Source organism: Rattus norvegicus, chromosome 6, assembly GCF_036323735.1.
Source record: "Rattus norvegicus strain BN/NHsdMcwi chromosome 6, GRCr8, whole genome shotgun sequence".
NCBI classification, from domain to species: domain Eukaryota; kingdom Metazoa; phylum Chordata; class Mammalia; order Rodentia; family Muridae; genus Rattus; species Rattus norvegicus.
Window position 1 is genome coordinate 21,071,364 of NC_086024.1, and position 22,563 is coordinate 21,093,926.

Below are 22,563 nucleotides of genomic sequence, written 5' to 3' on the forward strand. Positions count from 1 at the left end.
ATTTATTTACTTATTTTTTTGGCTTGCTTACATCTGGTAGCGTTCAGTCCCCCTCTCTAAGCTAATCCTTTGAACTGAGACAAACTGGTGTCACTAATTGTCACCAGCTGTACCTAGATTTTAAAATCTGTTATTAATATTGGAACTAGATGTTGCTCATTAATTAAACAATTAAGCACAGCTTATTAATTATTTACAGGCACGTCACGACGATCAGAGTTGGATACCTGGAGACACTGCTTTGGGTTAAGGCTATGCAGGCTTTTTTCAAGGAAATCGGTAGAATTAGAAAGGACCTACCAGATGCAAAAGGAAAAGGGCATGGGTGAACAGAAACCACATACTTAAGTCCAACCACATCCTATTTAAACTGTCTTTTGGGAAGCTCACAAGAAAGGGAAGGTGTAAGCTTCTGAGGAAAGAATGTAGTCAATGTCGGAAGAGATCCAAACCTTTGATGGTAACTGCAGAGCTGATGCCTCAGGCAGCAGCCCTATTACTCTCTCAGTTGAGTCAGAGGGTGCTTCTCCAGCAGTCCGTCTCTTAGAATCTTTGGAGCTGGTCGACTTCCGGGTTCTTCACTTGGATCGTCCTCTCTGTGTTCTACTTAATGTGTGCATCGCTGTTAAGGATCATGTGAGCAAAGCTGCAGATGGGCAAACCACAGGCAGGATCCCCAGAGTGACTGCGTAGAAATCACAATCAGGGTCCCTGGGGATCCTATCCAAGCTGAACTTGGGAATGGCCACCTGTCGGAAACCCTCACAATAAGGCTGGAGTTGGAGCACTTGGAGGTCATCTCTCCAGAAGAGTGGTTTGAGTGGGAATAGGATTGGAGAGTTCACAAGAGGCAAGGGCGATCCTGCTAGGAACAGAAGGTGTACTCCAGCTTTGGAATATTGCAAACACGTGAGCAACACACACATGTGATCACTCCATGCATATGAGCACCGCATACATATACACACACATCTCAGGACATGTATGGACGTTTGTGGAGAAATAAACACAATCACAGAAGCACTTGTCTGATAAAAAAAGTCTCACGTTTGACTACTCAGATTACAGAAGAAACATATGGTCGTTTAGGGAAGTCGCTAAAGTACAAAGGAGAAAAGAGTGCCAACATCAGGCTTATCCTGAGCTCTTTCCTTTTCCAGCATTGGAGTCCTGCTCAGTGCATCATGGACGTGGTCCTCGCATAGTTTAAGTTAAGGATGCACAGCAAATGTTTCCCTACATTCCCACATATTCATATCCAGATGAATAATTTATTCATAGGGTAGCCTAAAGTTATTAGTAAAAACAATTCTATTTCTGGTTATATTGATAGAGCCCTGATCTAGGGGCCTGTTTCTGGGGTTTCCAAAGTCAGGTCCAGCCACTCATTGCAAGCAGAAGCATTGGGGGGAAAGGCAAGAAAGGATTTAATCAACAGAGCTATGCAGGGAGACGAATATGATGAAACGTCTCTGCCCATCTCCCTCATTTTTGACAAAATAATTCCAATGATAAAATCGTGATAGAAATTCAGTGCCCCATTTCAGGGTTGTTTCTCCTTTGCATCTGTTATACATTCAAGCCACAGTTACACTCAGGCCATACTGACACAGGCTCACACATAGCACACCATCTTTTAGTTCTTAGTGTGTGTGTTTGTGTGTGTGTGTGTGTGTGTGTGTGAACATAGATGTTTCAATGTATGTGTGAGTGTATAGATGTAAGTGCATGTGCACATGTATGTGTGTAGATCAGAGGACAATGTTGGTGTTTTCCTTGATTGCTTTCTGATTTGTGTGTGTGTGTGTGTGTGTGTCTGTCTGTCTGTCTGTCTGTCTGTCTGTCTGTCTGTTTGTCTGTGGGTCTGTGTGTATTCCATATACAGGCTTTTGTGAATAGACCTATGAGGGTTCTGAGAACTGAACTTGGGTCCTCTGCAGGAACAGAAAGTGTCCTTAACCACTGAGCCATCTCTCTAGTCACCATGATCTTTTTCAAAACCATTGATTCATAGCTACACTCACAACGTCCCTACAGAGCTTTCTGATAGTATAGACTTGGTGTTTTCTGTGGTTTCAAAAGTCACAGAAGAGGCCTCCTAAAAACTCTGGCTCTTTAACATAGCTTGTGTTTCTTCTTACTACTTGGTTCTGTGGAATTTTAAATTTCCCCGTATCCCCCCTCTTCAAAAAAAATAAAATAAAGGCTTATGCCTAGAGTAACCCAATAAAACACAAATGATAAGAAACGGGAAATGGACTACAATTCCTACAACATTTTATTTTTATTTTTAAAACCCATAAGCCTAGAATAGCACTCCCCAACCCCCACCAAGAGCCCATTCAACAGAATGAAGGGAAGGGAAGGGGACAAAGCGTAGTGTGTGTGGTTGGGAGGAAGACTGTACAGACAGCTGATGCTAAGAGCCTGTGGGTTCAACACATAGTAGGAGGTAGACGATGTCAGCCAAAGCGGGAAAGCAAGACAGATTCTCTGGACTAAAAGTAATCTGAGTAGCTGTGGGTCCATTGAGTCGTTCTGTCTCGTGTCAGCTTTCTACAAGTGGCCAGTACACAACGGCATGCTTTCTTCTACTTGACTTGACAGCGTGTTACTGGAGCTGGGAGCAAACCCAAAACTGCCAGCCCCAAAAACTAGGCTCGACCTCCAATACCTGTGTGTCAAGTCAAGAGACGGGGACTGCTGAGGGACGGAGAGAGGAGACATGTTCAATACGGAACAATCAGAATATCAATAAAGGGGTTCAGTGATCCTAAGTTTCTTTAAGAGACTAATGGGATTATTGGGGTTTTTGTTTTTGAATGGGAAAAAGGAGAGGTTTGAGGTTTATTCAGTGGTCCAAGAGGTGATCTTGGAGGGATTGGTGGTCTGGCTGATCGTTACCCCTGTCTAGTTCTGTAAGGATCTTGATCATCATTTGAGGGGAACAATTTTGCCCCCACAAAATGATTCCCCATCAAGGGCGATCGCCTTCATTTGGAGGGCTCTCTGTCTTATAGGCCGCTCTTGTTTAACAAAGGCCCATTGTCATGAGGATGCTAATTGATCAGTCCAGGGTTTCTGGGAATCCAAGGTAACTTCAGGAGTGATGGCTCCAGGGGAAAATTAAAAAAAACAAATAATAATAATAATAAAAAAAACCTAGAGAGTAACAAATTAGAGTTAGTCAGGCCAATGACCAAGCCCCTTTTCAACTGGGCAGTATGATGCCTGAAGTCCCCTGATTCCTGTACATGCTATACAAACATAAGGACAGAAAAGCAATTCTACCCATAAACTGAAAAATGTGCGTGTTTATTGTCCTCACTAGGGAAATTACTTTTGAGAAGTAGTTTCTAGAAATATTCTAAGTTTTCGGTTCTCTCGTGTGAGTCCCTCTGAGGTATGTGCAGCCTAAGTCACACCTCGTTTTCCCCTCTGGCTTTTCTCTCATAATTGCTGGCTGCCTCTATGAAATGCCCTTTCTTCTTGCTTCAGCTTTCCAAACATCTCAGACATAGCCTGTGCTGCAATGCACATCTCGGTGCCCCAAAGACACCTTGTTCTCCTGGGTGGCTGGCCATCCACTTAAAGTCATCTTAGACAGAGGAAGGCCTTTACCTAATGGGACCACCTGAGTAGTGGGGGTGGAAGAAAAGCACGGGGCCTTTCTAGTGTAGGACTCCATCTTACTTTCTCTTCTTTTCTTTTCTCTACAGAAAGCTAGGAGGAAAGTTGTGCTATTGTTCAAGTCCAGAGGAAAATGAGGGAAGGACAGGGCAACAAGAAGGTAAGGGTCCTTCCCAACCCTCATATACCTCATCTCATCTGTTCCTCTCAATAGAAGACATGGTGCCTACCCGGAAAGCAACTGCTGGTCCTCGGTGGCTGCTGTGCTGGGCCCATGGACTGGTCGCTGATCTAAGCACAGCACTGCTGGGAATTGTTCAATTCCAAGCCGTCTCTTATTTCTCCTTCTAAGAGCACTATGCTGTGTCATATATAAGCTCCCCCCCGATTCTTCCCCCTCATCCCCTTTCCTTCTCCAGAAAATGAAGATAACAATTCTATTATTGTAGAGTGATTGTAGGCATTTAACAAGATTCTCCTAAATGTAAATCACCCTGCACAGCATTGGCCCACAGCAGGAACTCAAGTGGTTCATTTCAGGCACCCAGGTGAGGAAATCACTATGCTATGATCACTGCCCGGAAAAATCAGACTTTCAGGGCCACCCCCCAGACCTACCCCTTTATGCACCAAAGAGACAGAGTCTTTCCATTCCAGGACTGCTGGTGACACTCAGCATCCCTGGTCCTGAGCAAACCTCGTGGCTGACCGTTCAGAGCCTCCAGAACACTGAGCTAACTGATTCAATGAATAAAGCAGAAAACAAACCAAACGGGAGAGGAGAGCGCAACACACAGGTGGGCATCCTGCCCCCATCCACTTATTTTCTTTAGAAAGTCTATTTCGAGGGATGTCAATGATCTTACCTGAAGCAGAGAAGAGAATGGGGGGTTTTCCCACTTTAACATTTGTGAGGACATCTTTCCTTACCTTGCTCTGTGCTAAAAATGCAGAAATATAAATAGTGATGTAAACAGGCAGGTTTTACTCTGTGTACCGCTTTGAAAACCGATTTCTACTTGCTTAATACCTCATTAAGGGCCAATCCTTCTCTTCTCTGCCATGATCCACTCTCAAGGGAGTGGACAGTCCCACAAGAATGACATTAAGTCTTTCAGAAGGCAATGTCCTGGTGATCTAGTTAATGTCCACAAGGCAGTACTTCTTAATTCTGACAGACAGAGGTCCCAGGTACCAACAGGAACCTCTGGGAGACATACTTTTAGCATATGCAGACCTGTGGAAAGCTGCAATAACATTCGCCATTACAAGATGGCGCTGGCTTCCGCTGCACCAGCCCGACTTCTTTTCAGGAAACTAGCTGTGTGCGCATGTGCAAGAGTGTGTTCGCGCCAAGTCTTTGCCCACCCCGGGGCGTGCCAGTGAGATCATGGGTAAGCAACCAATCAGGCGTGGACATGCCGTGCTAGGGTTGTATTTATTTATTTATTTATTTATTTATTTATTTATTTTCTTTCTTTCGGAGCTGGGGATCGAACCCAGGGCCTTGCGGTTGCTAGGCAAGCGCCCTACCACTGAGCCAAATCCCCAACCCCCGTGCTAGGGTTTTATAAGCAGCGCCTTTCTGGGCCCCGGTCTCTCCTCTTCAAGATGTAATAAACGCTTTGCTGCAGAAGGATCCTGGTGTCCACGAGTGTTCTTGCTGGCGAGATGATAGCGCGGGACACAGACCCACAGATATAAACTAACCAAGAAACAAGAGGAGAAGATGGCAGTGGATGTCAGGCACTAGGAGAGGACGGGACAGATGGCAATGGATGTCAGGCACTAGGAGAGGGATGGGACAGTTGGCAATGGGTGGGTGCAGGGTACTTCTTTAGAAGGGAGGGACAAGAAACAAAATATGTTACAAAGGCAGCCATGAAAGGACCACTAAAGAATGTTCTAGAAGAAACAAGAGCAAGCACAGAGGAGGTGAGAAAGCACCGTGGTGTCAGAGGCACTGCAAGGGGACAGGAGACTGCTGGAAAGCAGTTCCCACTGAAGAGTTGGCCAGGGTCTGGGTGAAGTGGCCACAGTAAGAGGGTTGAACTTTCTTACAACCGAGTGGGAGCTCATTGCAGAGATCCAAGCAACATGGGTGAAATTTCATTTTTAAAAGACTTCCTGTGGAAATGAAATCATACAGGAGTACAACTAGTTGGAGAACGGTCTAATGATTTTTATATTAAATCATACAGAACTTAATAACCCAATGATGTGCTCCTAAAAATATCCCTCCCAGAGGTGCATATATAATGGAGTGTTTAAAGATCCTACACTCAAACCAGAGGGGAATTGCCTGTCAAGAGCTCTAAATGAGAAAGGCTTCATAGTGAAGCCCCCTTCTTCAAAAAAAAAAATTTGGTTCTATTTAAATGCTTCTTCCTTTTTTTTTTCTGAAAAGAAAAATCAGATTCGTGCTTCTGAAAAAAAAGGTTTGGCACAGGTTCTAAACAAACACAGCAAAACCATATTCCTTAATCTTCTTAGATTCATAAATGAGCTGTTTTGTGTTACTTAAGGAACGGCTTATTTTCTCAATTTTCAGTGAGTCCGTGAAACGTATCACATGCCACAGAGGAAGGGTGGAAAGTAGAAACTGTTACTTCTTTCACAAGGTCAATACACCAGCCTGTCTTCCCTTCACAGCTTGCAGCTAATAATGGCTGAAATGTAAGAGATTCCCCCTACCGTGAATGAACCCGCACTTCTATCAGAGTCAAGACACTACCTGACTTAATGCCACGGCTAGTTCAGTGTTTATACCATGCACGATGTGATAGATTAGGAAATCAGCGCTTCTGAGAGGGTTCTCTCTGTACACTTGAATGTTTCTGTAACCTTGCTTTCAAATACAAGTAAGGTGGGTGGTGTGCGAGCCGTTCAGTCTGGAGTTGCTTGCAACGGACACATTCTGATTGACTACAGAGAAATAGAGTCATCCTTCCCATTCCAAGTCCTTGTTGTTGTTTCTCCAAGGGAACCACAGGTGGTAGCATTTTGCATACAAGAGGGCAGAATTCACTTGCTCCATATGTTTTCTTGATATTTGATTCGTCCGCCTGCATACTCTGTGTGGTCATTTTTGGTCATGGATTTTCAAGGCTGAATATCCCGGCAGTCAGAGCGTTAATAAAGCGTTGTCTCCTGTCTATGCTCTGACTTTCTGAGATAAATGTCTTCTCCTTCTCTTTATTTGGAGTTCACGATCTCTACTCTCTACCGGAGGTTAGTCCCCTCCCCGCAGCTATCTCTACAAGATCGCAGATTTGGAGAAATCACCTCTCCCGTGCCACCAATCTACACCTTGGCAGCCTTCCCTTACCACAGGTACTTGTGAAATTCTGCAAACAAAGCTAATTCCTTGGCACTGGTAAGACAGACATTTATCTAATGCAGGTGAAGGGACACTTATTCAGCCACTGTCAGTCTGTGTAGAAATTGCTGTGGGAGGTTCTAACATCAGATATTTAGAAACATTCCAGGCACTGGGGGAGGGGAGGCTTCCTCCCACCGAGTTCTTCTCAGCACACACTTTGCTTTCGAATCAGAAGGGGAAAAAATTATGCACTTTCCCTACTAGTCTCCTGCCTCTGGCTTCCCCCAACTAAATCTGGTGTTTACGTCTCTCTGCTCTGGTCCATCCACATCGCCAGAGTTCTGGCCGATCAAGCCAGTGCGCATGCTCCCCAAGACCTGGCGGCCTCCAGCTTCCATCTGCCCCCCATTTTCTTTCTCATTCCCTCTCTTACCGTCTGAAGGCAGCTTTGCCACATTCACTAACATTTTTGAAGTGCTTTACAAAAAACAACGTCCAGCGCTGAGCCCCGGGAAAGGGCAGTGCAGGGTGCATCTCCCTGCTGGGACCCGAGGGTCCCAAGCCCACACCCTGCATATGCATCCTCCCTGCACTGACGGTAGTGTGTTGTACTCGCTTCATTTCTTCAGAGTTTATTTAACCCAGCGATCTTTGGGGGCTGGACGTCCTTTGCATAAGGGTCACCTAACACCACTCTACATATCAGATATTTACATTAAAACTCATAACAGTAGCAAAATGATAGAGTAGCAACAAAATAATATTATCATTGTCACCACAACATGAGGAGCTGTATTCAAGGGTCTCAGCATTAGGAAAGTTGGGAACCACTCAGTTTTAAATTGTAAGCCCTTGCCTTTATTACTCTTCCTTCTCACTTCTGAAGCTGTTCTGTAATGTTGAATGTTTTTATGCCCATGTCAAAGTAAAAAGATGTCAAATAGCTCGAGTTCTCAATTTAGTCACAGGGTCCTCTCCCAGGAAGTAACCTCAAGCCCCTGGTGCCTTGTGGGTTGGGAGAAGTGAACCCTCCATTTTCTTGGCCCCTCATAGGGTCAGCCACATAGACTCCTTTTCTTTAAGAAAGAACAAAGCTCATATTTCCTTAAGAAAATGAGACAATCTTCCAAGGCCTCTGGTCTTCTTCACATATCCTGCAGTGGTCACATTTTTTACCGAGGTGATCCATCCGTTTGATCCTTTCTGGGAAAAAAAAAAACTGGTCAAGGTTAGCTATTTTGGCCTAACGACTCTTGCTGGCCAGCCTTGGAGAATGGAGATGGTGCTCTCTACCCTCGGAGGTGAACTTCTCTCCCGGCCCTGGGGAGCCATCTCTCTGCACCGTGATGAAATCCACAGGGTTCAGAAGGTTAATTCATCCACGATGGATGAGTGTACAGCAGGTGGTGGAGAAAGAGAGACAGAGGAAGCCACACAGGAAACTAAGTCCCTGGGGTTCCAGATGAGACAAAGAGGCACTGGACAAAAGACCCAAAATCACGTGGGACAGAAAAATGAACAAAGAAATGAGTGAAGACAGACCTGGTGCTGGAATGGTTCTACATGGACCGGGGGGAAGGTGAGGGGGAAGACATATTTTTTGACTGAAAGTATAGCCCCAGGCAGTCTATAGAGCCCACTGACAGTGTTGTAGCCACAGGGGACATGAGATAGCTGGATTCTGGTGAGGCAGGCATAGAACACTCTTTAAATCCTACTGCAACGAGTGTTCTATAGTCCTCCTCTCTTCATGTTATTAGAGATGATATTTTAAACCAAGAATCTTAAAGGAATGGCACGGATAAGGTCACAATAACATGATTATTTGTCTGATGCAAGTGTCAGTATTGTAGGTGAGGACCAGTCAGTTCACCCATTTTACAGACACACTCACTGAGAGCTGAGAGAAGGTCCTAGTTTCAAACCCGAAGCTTGTTAGAGGCAAGGCAGCATTGGAGTCCTGCACCTGACTGCTTGATTGAGATCACTGCCACCGGAAGTCTGTCTGCCTGCTCGCCGGAACCACCAGCCTGCCCTGTATCTCAGAAAAGGACAGACAGTGGCTGGAGGTGTGACGCTCTCTCAGAGTTCAAATTGGGGATGTTGTTGTGCAACGCTGTTCTGCAAATATTCTCACTAAAAGTAGCTGTTCTTGAGTGATATAGAATGAGATCCGGGCACCAATACAGTGTCTTTCAAATCCCTAGTCATGGCCTGGCTAAGAAGCCCGGGGTCTGGGGGGCTGTTGTGCGTCAACTGTCACCGGTCTAACCACACACCCGCTAAGCTTCAGGGAGTTTTCATCCCTCCCCCCCCCAACCCCGGGGCTTAACAGCAATATGGTTTTAATCAGACATTTCTTGCCAGAGTGGAACAAATCACTTAGGTTGTAGGCTGACAAAAAAGGAACAGTCTGTATGCTTGGAAAGCTTAGGAGGAATTAAATAATGTGCCGTCACTTCAGACCGGCCCCTCCGTCCTCCACACTACCACCTCTGAATCGCCTGTGGGAGGGAGCTGCGGAGCCTTGCGTGCAAGCTCTGTCATAACCCAAGGCTTAACATAAACTTAAGGATCTCAGGTCATTGGGAAATAACAGGTATATCCGGTTAGGTCTTTTGTGCTTGTCTGCACGCAAATTCAAAGCGCAAGCTGTACTCTTTGGAGCCTCTGGTTTAGGGGAAGGGAGGATGCCTTGGAATGGAATTCCCTCACCGGGGCTCCCTGTTTGTTTTCTCATGGAATGGGAGCGATAGAGCGCGCTTAGGGATGGTCTTGCACCTCTGAGGGCTGAGGTTAGAAGGGGTGGGACGTGAAAGTGGCCTTTGTGCTAAACAGCCGTGGGCAACAGAGCTGCAAAGGTCCCTGGGTCACAGCTTTCAAGGGGCATCGTTTTTTGTGGGGGAGGAGGCAGGGCTGTCAGACTTCAGCTGGTGAGAACAATAGCAAGTTGTAGGTCCTTATGGTTACACACCGATGGAGGTGGGTTTGGGAGGGGTACCCCCTGGACCGCGCGGGTACTATGCGCTTGGCTTAGCATCCTACTTCCCCACCTCCCCTAAGCCTTGTCCTGACTCTGGGGGAGTTGGTTCTGAGCCCTTCAGAAGGCTGTCTACACCAGGAGGGGAGTCCACTCTGTCTTCATGGTCTTTCTAATGGGAGTGGTAACAATGCCCAAGCTGTGACAACAGCCGTCTCTCTCATCAGGAGACGACTGCATTTGGCCCTCCAATGGTCATATTTCCACTGTCAGCAATTTCCCCAGGTAGTACGGCTGAACGGCAGGAGAGTTCTCGGAACCTCGTAGATCCAAAGCCAACTTCCGTCTCAGCCACAACAGAGACCAGTGATTTTGATGGATAACTTAAAATGTTTCTGCCTTACTCTGTTTTTCTGTGAAAAGGGGATTAAGATAATAGCTATCTCTAGGAGTTGATTGTGAGGGATTAATAGTAAAAGATTCATATCAAGTGCTTGGCACACTACCTGCCTCAAAGCATTCAATCAGTGGTAGTGCTTAATGTATTACTAGTAATATATTATTATTGTCACCCTTGTGTTATTGGCATAACTGCCATCCAAGGTACCACTGGAATTTTAGGTAGATACCTTCTGGCCCCCACATCTGAGAGTTCCCCCTTCTTCTCCTAAGCTAAGTTTTCCCAGTCCTCTTGACTTAGGTACCTCTGTGCTATTGGGATTTGGGGACTAGATTTATATCTTCTTCCTGGCCTTTCCTGGGTTTAGAGTCCATCATCCAGATAGGTGACTGCCGTGGGAAGGTGACATCTTTCTGACCAGACCTGGCTAGGATTCCTTTGCGTTAGACCAGCAGGGTTACATACTTGTCTTGTAAAACCAGTAGTTCGGCCATCATGCCTTTGGAGACCTGCCATTTCTCCTGTTTAGTTTCTACAGCACATGAAAATAATACTCTTTCAGATAGTGGTCCCCAAAGTGGCTTTCAAGAATCCCTGGTCTCTGAGACCCTTTGGGAGAACCCATCAGGTCGGAACTATGATCATAAAATATCTCTTGCCCTTTTCACTCTATTCATAAGGGATCTATGTGATATTTGACATCATAACAGATTGCATGCAGAAAGAGGGAAATCCAGCTGTTTTCTGTTAAATTGGAAATTAAAGAGATTTGTAAAAACACAAAACAATGTCCCTCTGACTAAATATTTGGGTTTTGGAAAATATAATTATTTCCTTAAAGTACTTGTATTATCGTGTACCATTTTTATTGGTTTTTGGTGGACTAATAGGTAAATATTTTGTAATTTCTCAGCCTTCATTTCTAAAACTGTAAATACTAATAGATATAACTCAAGATAGACAATAGTTCCTTGGGCTCTCCTGTAACTTTTTAGAGTCTGAAGAGATCCCAAAAGAAAGAAACGTTTGAGAAATACCGAGCTAAGGTTTTGGCACTGTAGCCCATGAGGTCATCCATTTGTTCATCCTCTTCCAAATAAAGCTGTCATCTCTGAGGATGGGAAGAGTGTGAATTTTATGATGATCTCAATAGAATGTGTTTGAGTGGAGCAGATCTGGTTACAAAGCCTTAATTGTAGTTTCGTGCCAACTCTCTCATCTTCTAGCCACCCGAAGCTTTGCCATGTTTGCTCAAGATTTGTCTGCAAAGTATAGACATTTAAGTTGCACCAGCAAAAAACTGAGGATAACCCACACCAGGAGATGTGTCAGGGAGAGCTTGATTCAGCTGTCATTGGAAGAAAGATGGTTGCCTGTTGAGATCATAGACACCTGCAGTGAGTCACTTCAACTGGCCCAGAAAGGGCACTTATGTGGCCCAGGTCCTTAACAGGCATAAGAGTGTGGAAGAAGCCTATAGCCAGTGCAAGACAGGAAGGGGGAGGCTTCTCAAATCCTGGTGGTGAGCAGTAAACCAACGACAGCTTGCTTACTGGTGTGGTAATGAATGGTGGCTGTTGGAGTCTGAAAACCAGAGTTCAAATCTCATCCCCTGCTATGGTGTGGCCATACCTTTGTACCTTGAAAGTTCATACTCTCAAAACTTGGTCCCCAGGGTGATGGCCTTTAAGAGGTGGGGCTTAGGGAAAAAATAATTAGGTCATAGCAGCTCCCTTTTCGTGGGCAGATTAATGTCACCCTGAAGAAGTGAACCAAGTCTTGTGAGATGGGTTTGTAGATCAAAGTTGGCCCCAGCCAGCCCTTCTGCACGTAGCTGACTCCTTTGCTGCTTCTCCACTATGTTGTGGTGAAGTTAGAGGACCTTTGCCAGGGTGTTTCACCATGCCATTGGAGGAAACTTTAAAGTTTCCCCACTTCGTTCAACACAAAATGGGCTGATAGCCACCTTCATTTGCAACCCATATGACTTTCAACAACAAAAAACCCGTTATATATGGAATAGGCTAGTATATCAATATTGTGAGGGTGGTTGGGAAAAGTAAAGGAAATAAGATTTAGAACACAGAATGCAATGCCTGTTACTTGGGTATGGAGTGGGATCCCAGCTCTGTTCCTTTCGCTGTCTCCAGCTAGTTTTGTTGTTTAGGGGATGCTAAGAAAATAGAGGAATGCAAGTCATAGACCCTGACCAATGATGAGGACACCGGAGAAGAAAGTCTGTAGTTGGATCTAGTGGCCTGCGCGTAGAACCCAAAATGTTGGTGCGCTCCTTCCTTGTGAATGGATATATGTGATTTGATTTTGACCTCTCTCATCTGCTGCAGGAAACCTCAGGTAAGCCCTCCGAGCCTGGAGTAAAAGAATACAGAAATGCTAGCTTAGAATCCCTTACACGTCCTTGTGGTAGCTCCTACCCAGAGAGTCCACTGGGGCGTGGCTGGTACCCTGAGGACTCCAGGCGCATCCTTACTGCACGCGGCATCCCTGAAACAGCGGCATGACTTCAAAAACACATGGCAGCTAGATGGACGCCCCGGCCATCCCCAAACAGGTCGCAGTGCCAGCTTGACAAACCCATCCCTCTTCCTGTATTTAAATCCTTAAAGCATATGGCCCACTGGGTGGTGACTCAGCACAGGGGAAAAGAAAATTGGGGGTTAGGCTGTGCCAGAGTACAGATTGTTGCGTGTAATTTTCGAGTTTGGCCTGGGAAAGGCTTTTGGATACTTCCCTCCCTGGCATTTAGGAGGGATCTCCATGCCCTGCCTTCTGCTTCGGGCGCCTGAGACGGGATCACAGTATGGCTATGCAAAGGCCATGCGTTCCAGGCCTGAAGCCACGTGCATTCCTTCCCAAGGCTGGACCACAAGAAAGCAGATGAACCTTCTAGAACCCAGCACAGTATCGCTCCCTTGCTGCCCACCCCCAGGAGGGCCCCACAGTACACCCTTGGGTTTTCATCCAGCCTGGTTTCCTCATCTTGGCTGCCGGGGATTGGTGAGTTCTGTCCGGGAGCCTCATTTCCTCTAGGCTGCAAAACGCACCCATAAAAAGCCAGCGGGTAACCTGATCAGGAGCCTGCAGGGAGCCCAGCTTCATCCCTCAGGGAGCCTTTGAGAACAGGAAGCCTTTGGAAGTTAGTATCTCCACAGAGGCAAGCCCGAGTGAGGTGAAATGGGGTGAGGAAGAAGTCTTGCAGAGCCACCAGCTGGAGTTGGAGAAAATCACAGGTTGGCCGCTGTCACGGAGCCTGTGTGCCAAGAGCGGGAAAACTGGGTGAGAGCCTTTTAGAGGGAGCAACACATGGCTTCCTGCAGAATAGCAATAAGTGAAGCTGTCTGAGTGGCTGTCATGGCACAAGCACCAGTCCTGAAATTTGGGGTGTGCTCACTCATTAGCTCTCACACAGCTCTGGCAGTCTGGTTGGCATTCGATGGATTGCCTAAGAAAGATGAGCAAAAGGTCAGGGTTTTGGCTTTGGGCTGGAAGGAGCTGGCAGGTGGGTGAGGGGCTGCTGTCCTAGAAGCGATCACACTGAGCTGACAGACTCGGTGCTTATTTCTGTGATGAAGGCCCAAGCACTCCTTCAAGACCATGGTTTGCAGATCAGAAGTACAGACTTAGTAAGAGAAGACACAAGGCTGATACTACCACCACTACTGGCTAATTTTTACTAATGGTTCACTTTGCCATGAACTATACTAACTGATATTCTCAGTTACTCCTCATGACCAATAATCATGGTTGGAGTACTGTGAGTTTTACAACTGAGGAAATTCAGGCTTGGAGTGTATAACAAGCCTAAAGTTACTATTTATGCCCACGAGTGCCAAGCTCCTAATCACTGGTGTGCAGGCCACATGGGTTTTACTGTAAAGGGTTAGATGACCTTGGAAGGCATCTAACAGGCCTGTGAAGAACTCTCATCATTGCAGAGGGCACATGGGTGTCGGGTGCTGCTGTTTCCCTCCCCAGACTCTGTGAAGCTTCCCTTCAGGACATTGAGATTTGGAATTCCCCACTTCTAATGTCTCCCCGGCTTTAACCTGGAGTTTCCCTCATTTGTCAGGAAGAGATGGTGCTCTGAAGACAGACACACATAGCCTTGAAAATAAAGGCTGGCTCGAAAGATAGATGATATTTTTAACTCCGTGTTTTACGTTTCCAAAGCTAGGTTTAAGTTACAGTGTTCTGGCCACATGCGAGGCTCTCGGGCATGCAGACTGACACTCCTTTTCAAACGGCAATGGGATGAAGCCATCCTATATGCCTGGGCAAGCGTCAACACTTGCAGATTCCTACAGGAGTGGAAGGAAAAACAAAGTCTCTAAGTGGAGTCAATGATAGCAGACCTGAGACCAGCACAGATGGTCAGCGAACGTGTTACTTACAGCTAAATAAATTATGTTAAAGCCATACTCCAGAATAGTCTGAAAGAAGTAAATCTACATCTCGCCTCGAAGCCAACATTCTTCACCTGGAAAAGGTCACTGAAAAGCAGTAATTTGAATAACATTTCATTCATATCAAAATACGAGAAAAGGTCCAGGGTCTGGGGTCTGGGAAGGAGTTGGAATAGCGTCCTTCCAAGTTTCCTTCGTATTAGCTATTGGTTGACTCTCGCAGCAAGAATATATTTATGTTCTCTGCTTGCACCACTCCCGGGGCCGGAGTGATGGCTCAAAATCACCTGTCCCTCCAGTTCCTGGTGACTCGATGTCTTCTTTGGACACACGAGCATGAACACATAAACAATAAATTTAATGCATGTCTGATCAAAACAAAAAATAATGAATAACATGAAAACATTGGGATTGTAGAGTACTATGAGTGTACAGTACAAACCACGGTCCAAAGACTTCTGCCTTGAAGAAATCAAGAGAGGGCCACAGCCATCTGGCCAAAGACATCCTTCTGATATGCTTTTACCATCCTGTTCTAGTCTCTGCCCTTGATGGTTGGTGAATGTATAAAGATGGTTTTTCTAAGCAGACATAGTCTCAGACCTCCTTCTAAATACTTGTCTTAATAACCATGACTCCATGCGACCTCTCAGACCTCACCCGGGAGGCTTCCTTTTGCCGTGTATAGTAGTTAATGCAGTGTCTCATAACCGATCAAAGAGCAGAGAAGAAGTGTCTTTGTTCAGTCCTAAATGTCTATATCATACCCCTCCCTCCAAGGCACAGGGAACGCCAGAGAAGAGGGGGAGGAAGGCTGTAAGGACCAGAGGTCTGGGAAGCCTTCTGTAAGACAATGTCTTCTGGACACAGTGGGAGCTCTTACACTTATGAAATTACAGCAGCTGTGACTGTCTGTACAAAACCTACACAAGATGAAGCCACTTAACAGTCCAGCATGGATGTGGGTGGAAGTCTCACGAAACCCGAGCCCTAGCTGATGGCTGCTTTAGAATGAACAATTTTCTTCAAGGGAGTGACCCCATAATAGGCTCCCATGCTTCTGTGGATGGCCCTATAACCATGCACACACAGGCAACACTGGTTAGACTCACTAGGTTATTTAAAATTCAGAGAGAGAGAGAGAGAGAGAGAGAGAGAGAGAGAGAGAGAGAGAGAGAGTTGGGAAGGGGATGTAGAAGATTCTGGGAGGAGTTAGATGACATTAGAGGTTGTAGATGATAAAAATACATTGTACCCATGTATGAAATTCCCAAAAAACAAATAAAAAGAAGTAAATGTTTAAACAAACAAAGTAAGACAGACAAACGAACAAACAAAAAATCCCAAACCCCAATAGTATCCACATAGCCTCCAGGGCTAGAAAATTACCCTCAAGCTGTAAGGTGCATTGTGAAAGAAAAAGTGTAAAGCTTTCATAAAAAAACAAGTTATCAGTTGACAACTGGACAATTCAAGACTGAGCTAGTTATTGGGTCCAGTATCACAAGGTGAGGGAGCTCCTTGATCCCACCCTCAGTCAACTGTAAACATTTTAACTGGGAGGCAGATGTCAGCAGGAAAAGAGGCACCACGTGGAGTAGAATGTGCTCGAATCTCTTCTGGCTGTGCTCGGCTCCAGGGATGCCCTTAGACAGGGATTTTGAAGACACACACTGTCCAGGGGCACAAACACTGGGTTCAGTGCTTGAAAGCAGGTTATTCAAATGATGAACTAAGGGATGGGGACATTGTTTCAGTGACTGGAAAATGGCTCAGAAGCAACATGATAGCTGTCCTCAGGCAGTGCCACTTGAAAGGTAGGTTCAACTGACGGACTTCAAAGAGTAGCTCAAGGCTTATCGTAAGATAACAAAGTTCATTCTGAAACTCCCTTGCTATTGAAAAGAGTTTCCTAGTCTCCAGAGCTTTCTAACCAAAGAAATCTAGCAGAAGAGGCTATCAATGAGAACTGGCTTCTTTAATAGCAGAAGGGCTGAAGTCTGTTGAGGTCAAGGCCAAAAATTGCTAACATATAATTATTCAGCTCTTCTGTTCCTTTTGGGATTATGGAGGAAAAACAGCCACTTATGTTACTTAACTAGCAATTATCTTTTTCAAAACTCAGGCATGAATACTCCTCCCCCCTCCTCTGACTTTGAATTTTTATCTTACTGTGGAAAAACAAAACATGGAAGAAAAAGACAGATATAATATGAAAAATGAAGAATCAAATGAAACATAAACAAAAGTCTGGACCTGAAGCCTGGTTCTGCTGTTAGCCTTCCTAAGCCTGCTTCCACTGTTAGCTTTCCCTGGTTAGATATGAAGATACAAGCTAGGAAAGCCAAGTGTACCTTCTGTCTTATTTTTGGAATGGGAAGTTCATTTGTCCCAACACACACACACACACACACACACACACACACACACACAAACACACACACACACACACACAAACACACACACACACACTTTTAGTAACCTAGAACTTTTTCAGAAAAGGAAACTGAAAAACAATATCCCTTGTCTAAAGATTTTCATGTGAGGTCAAAGGATCAGAAGAACAAAGCTTTGATCTCCTTGCTCTGGTGTTAGACGCTTTTCAGAACTGGATCAGTCTGTGGCAGATCCCAGGGACAGAAGTGCAAAGTCCAGCAGAGACTGGCGCTCTTTCCCTTCCTGAGGAGTCACTGCTGTGGCTGGTTGTTCTCCAGTGTTGGCTAAAACACTAAGTGAAATGACACAGTTTAATTTTCAGCCCCAGTGGTTGGTGTCCTGTGGCCTCTTTATTTCCTCCATCTCTGTCTCCTCTGTGTCTACTCCTTAATCTTCTGTGAGAAAGAAAGGGGTTCAAAGAAAGTGGGGTGTGTGTATATGTGTATGTGTAGTGGGGAAGGTGTATGTGTGTGTGTAGTGCAGAGGGTGTGTGTGTAGTAAGGAGGTTGTGTGTGTGTAGTGGAGAGTGTGTGGGTGGTGTGTATGGTAAAAGACAGATGAGTGGGAGTAGAGACTGAAAGGTGGGAAGGAGCTGTGGGAGCTGGAAATGAATTCAGGGAAAGGAAAATAATGGAAGAATGAGGGAAAGAACCTAAAGGAAGTAAAGCAGGAAAGAAGAAGGGAGCTAAACGGAGTTGGGGGTGCTGGCAAAGGCAGCTGCATTGTCACTGAACCATTGGCTGCTTCTGCACGTCAACCTTGAGCTGGTGATACAAGCAGGAAACCAAGGACAAGGTCAGGTAACATTCTACTTTAAAAAGCAACCAAAGGATGCCAAGCAACAAGACTCAGGCACGTTGACATTGACATTGACCTTGTCGTTGACGTTAATGTTGATGTTGTTAAGGGGTCAGGGGTAGAAACAGTCCCTCTCCTTTTGTTTGGAAATGAAATACTTACTCTGTGTCATTGTGTCTTGGGACTATGTGTTTTATTTATTTATTTTTTTATTTTTTATTTTGCAGGGGCTCAATAATGAGAGTTTGCTCAAAAGAGACCTTGGACTTGAAAATTTGAACAATATGCAACTCTCTGGGGAACTTTTGGAAAGGGACCAAATACATTTTGTTCTACAAGAAGGTCACGATATTTTGGGGGCTAGAGAAGAATGTTATTGGCTTTTTATGAAATATCCCCCACAGGCCTTTACTATATACTATATAGTAAGGGTTTGGTCCCCAGGTCGTGGCTCGATTTTGTGGAGTTGTGGGAACCTCATGAAGTAAGGCTTTACTGCAAAAACCTAGGTCACTGGGGTGCACGGGGTGTACCTTTGAAAGTCTGACCTGGTCCCCTGGCCCACGCCCTTTTTTCCTTCTCTGATGTGAAGTAAACAGTCCCCGCCCCATGTCCCCACTGCTGGTATTCTATCTCATTATAGTAGCATGGAGCCAAGTGACCACTGACTGGACCCTCTGAAACTGTGAGCGGAAGCAAGCTCTCCCCTCAGCTGTGCTGCTAGCATGGCAGTGCCAAAGTCTGACTAACAGGGACAGAGACCCCTCTTCCCCATCAGCATGAGCAGCATTTCAACAATTCTAAAATGCACTTTTTAACACCTCTGAACTCTGGATGTGTCATATAGTCAAAGGCACACGTGGCTGCTCCCAACCTGCTAGCTTACCACATGAATGAACAAACAATGGAATGTCTCTTCCGGTTTAATGGCTCTCTTTGCTGTCTTCCAGGAAGGAGAAATGGACTCAATACAGTTGGAACACGTTCTTAACAGGCCTTCTCAAGTTCTAGCATATGGTGTTCACTGTCTGATACCCCCCACACACACACACATTATGAGTCTCTGTATTTCTGTTCCCCCTGCATAACAAGTGCCTGATCACTACTCTCCGAGTGTCAGGGTTGTCTCCTTTCTGCGAGCATGCTTGTGTGTTTGGAGTGAATTGGAGGAGCACACTGCTTGCCTGTGATATCCACGTAGAACTATAAAGGGCACACCTGTCCTGGGTGTTGGCTCTAGGGACAATATATCTATTGCTGACTTGTAGTAATGACAAATGATATCATAGTAACAGTTGTATTATTTTCCAGCCCATGACAGTGATGCCCAAGAGGCGTGGAGTGGATTGTGGAAGCCCCTTGGCTTCCTGATGTTTTGCCCATTTTCCCTCCTTTTAATTATAAAACAAGCCTTAATTTCAGTGTGAAACCCAATGCCAGCATGACCCATCAGAGTTCTTGTAGGACCTGGAAAGAGATGTTTTCTCTCGGGGTCTTCAAGAAAAGGCTGCCTGTGGCCACCTTCCCCAGTCCTGAAAGACTTAGAAGAAAGAGTAGTGGGAGCAGAGATGAGACCAAGCCACCCGGCCTGCGTCATCTCCTGCCCTGAGGTGTCACCGCTGTCCTTTGTCACTAGAGCTGGTGTTTTCTTCTCTGTATAAGATTAGACTGTGTTTTGGAGTCAGCACACTGTGGGGCATTTTAAACCCACTTTAGACCTCTCCCCAGATTAGCTGGTCTTATGGAAGTTATTTGCAGGGAAGAAAAGAAAGGAAGGAAGGAAGATAGGAAGAGAGAGAGAGAGAGAGAGAGAGAGAGAGAGAGAGAGAGAGAGAGAGAGAGAGATATTGACTCAAGTTTGAGGTCTGGTAGGATGAAATGCCCCCTCTGTATTGTTGACTGAGAAGAGATTTCTAGGCTGAGACCCACAGGTTGGTACAGAAATTATGACGTTATCCCAAAGCCTCAACACGGATGCTTGGTTAAGAGAGAACAGAATCCCATTTTTAGACGGATTAGAAATACATACCGTTGCTTGGGATTTATCTGAAGTCACGTCCCCTCAATCCTCATCTCCCAGACAGGGTTTCTTTATGCAGCCCTGGATGTCCTAAAACTTGCTCTGTAGACCAGGCTGGGTCTGTAGACCAGACCCACAGAGATCTGCCTGCCTCTGCCTCCTGAGTGAGTGCTGGGATCACCTGTGTGCGCTGCCACGGTCACCACTGCCACCACTGCCACCACAACCCAGTTTACATGAAGTTTTATTGAGGACTAAGCCTCTTCAGTGGGATCTGTAGCATGAAAACCCAGGTGGCCAAGCACGTTCCTTTGCCATCTTTGATAAGAGCCTATCTCCCTGGCACCATCTGTCCAACTGGTTCCTCTGCTTCTTTGAGGCATGTCCTAGAACAGAAGCTGCCGCCAAGGACAGCATTTGCTGTGGCAGGCAGGCACGCACACGATGATCTAAAAGCTACATAGCATTTGTTGGCCATTGACTTGGTTTGAAGGCAGCTTCTACCTTCTCTAATTCTGGCAGAGACGCTGTGAGCGAGTCTCTGAACGTAGCCTGGTAGGAGACTAATACAGGTGGGAGAGTCCCAGCTCACTAGACAGGGACCTGCTAAAGCTGAATACGAAAAGGTTGCCACAAACTTTCTTTGGAAGAGCTTTCTTGGTTTGCATGTGTCTCCCCAAAGTGCATGTGTTGCCACTTTAATGTCTCTGGGTAGTGGTGGTACCTAGAGGGAGCGTCTAGACACTGGGAGGGAAGAACGTGCTCTATTAATGGTTCTCCCGAATATGTTCTGCTCTAATGGACTGTGGCTATGGCTGCCTCTTCCCCTCTCCCTCCTCTCAGGAGCTGACATTATGTTCTTGGAGGACTTTCCTGCCTCTTGAGCGATGATCCCACATAAAGCCATCATCCCCTTGGTAAATGGACCAGTCTCCAGCATTTCATCACAGCATGAGAAAAACAAAACCAAGACAGACATGTTGGACCAGTGCAGCTCTGTGGAACCAATTGTTATTAGTAAACTAACACACACTTGTCCCACGCCATCACGGGTCTGAGTACTGGACCATAGTGTATATAAAATCTCAATCAGAAAACTACAAACGTTACTGAAAAGACTTATAAAAAGGCATTTTCTTAGCAGGTCAGGCATTTTTTTCTTTTTTTTGGGGGGGGGGCTGAGGATTGAACCCAGGACCTTGCGCTTCCTAGGCAAGCGCCCTACCACGGAGCCAAATCCCCAACCCCCAGGCCAGGCATTTTATTAAAAGATGTTAGACTCTCTTTCAGACACCTTCATTAAGTTTCTTTATAATGTAATCAACTACTCTAATGTCAGCTATGGGGCACCTTCTGGTGGCCTCACTCCTGGCTCATGGCCAATTCAAGGGCAAAGTGAGCAATTGTTTCTTTGTGAGACTTATTATTTCAGTCATGAAAACAAAAAGCACGAAATCCTTCCATCTGATTCAAGACGTATTACATTTACGGTGTGCGCAAACATGCGTGCTTCTGCACAGGTGTGGAGGTCAGAGGATTACCGTGCTTATCAGTTCTCTCCTTGCATCCGCCCTGTGGTTTCCAGGCATCCAGCTTAGGTGGTCAGGATTGTTAGCTGTTGATCCTTTGACCAGCTCCTAGTCAAAAATTTTTTGTTTTGTTTTTGTTTGTTTACCTTGTTTAGAAAGAAAGACGACGTTGGGCCTCTTAAGGGTACTTTTACTCTATATAAACCTGTATGAGGGATTTGGAGTGGGGCTTTGTGAGTTCAAATACTGTCTCCACCTCTAGAGAATGGTGTGATTCGGATAGTAGTCCCATAATCACTCTGAATCTGTTTATTTGTAAATGAGACAATAATGTAGCGTTGGGAGTGGGTTATCGGGAGATCACACCAATGGCCTGGAGCTACAATTCTTCTTTGATTAGAAGTCTTCTACCTCTTTCTTGGGTTGCCTTTTCCAGCGCCTAGCTGAAACCTTTTTCTCTCGGGTGTTTTGAAAGCAGGATACTATGCATTGACTGGTACGAACAAGGGCAGTAACTTCCCAGGCCATTTGGCATCCCTGGCTTTCTCTTTGAAGAAAATGTCCCCAGGGCTAGTTTGGGAAACAGGCTGAGTGAGTTGGGGGTCGACAAGTTGGCGGCGACCAAGCATCCTCCGGGCAGGTCCCGCGGGCGCAGCTGTGCGTGCGCCGCCGAGGGTGGCGGCGACAGGCACCCCGCCCTTGGCCGCCGCCTCGGCGTGTCAGGTGCCGTGAGAAGCGCGGGAGGGGCGGCCGCGAGCAGCGCCCAGGGAGATGACTGGAGCCGACTTCCCAGAAGCGGCGCACGCAAGGCACAGCTCCGCACGCAATGGGGAGGCGACAGCAGAAACTTTTCAACCCAACCGTTTGCTGGCGTACAGAGCTGCCTCCTCCTCCTCCCACTCACCGCCCCCTCTCCGGTCTGGCGCTCCAGGACTGCCTCCAACACCCAAGCTTGGAACACTGCCTGGGGCGACCTGAACTGTCACGCATGTCCAGCAGGTGGCAGATTTCCTGTCGTTTCAAC

At 46.0% G+C, this 22,563-nt stretch overlaps 1 protein-coding gene across 12 annotated transcripts in view; it reads left to right on the forward strand.

Moving 5' to 3' along the window:
* LOC134479104 (uncharacterized) overlaps window positions 1–19,295 on the forward strand; it is a 28,891-nt gene extending 9,596 nt beyond the window's left edge. For 3 of the 12 annotated variants that reach the window (XM_063262588.1, XM_063262584.1, XM_063262587.1), the window contains 4 exons: window positions 3,720–3,790; window positions 4,288–4,427; window positions 4,944–5,024; window positions 5,117–5,917. In XM_063262588.1, the coding sequence (XP_063118658.1) occupies window positions 3,720–3,790; window positions 4,288–4,427; window positions 4,944–5,024; window positions 5,117–5,194 (370 nt within the window). In that variant the 3' untranslated portion in view covers window positions 5,195–5,917. Of the gene's footprint in view, window positions 1–3,719; window positions 5,918–6,827; window positions 6,964–12,499; window positions 13,349–18,217 lie in introns of those variants that run through there. The other 9 variants (XR_010052191.1, XR_010052193.1, XR_010052192.1 and 6 more) reach the window with 9 other exon arrangements.
* Window positions 19,296–22,563: the final 3,268 nt, after the last annotated feature.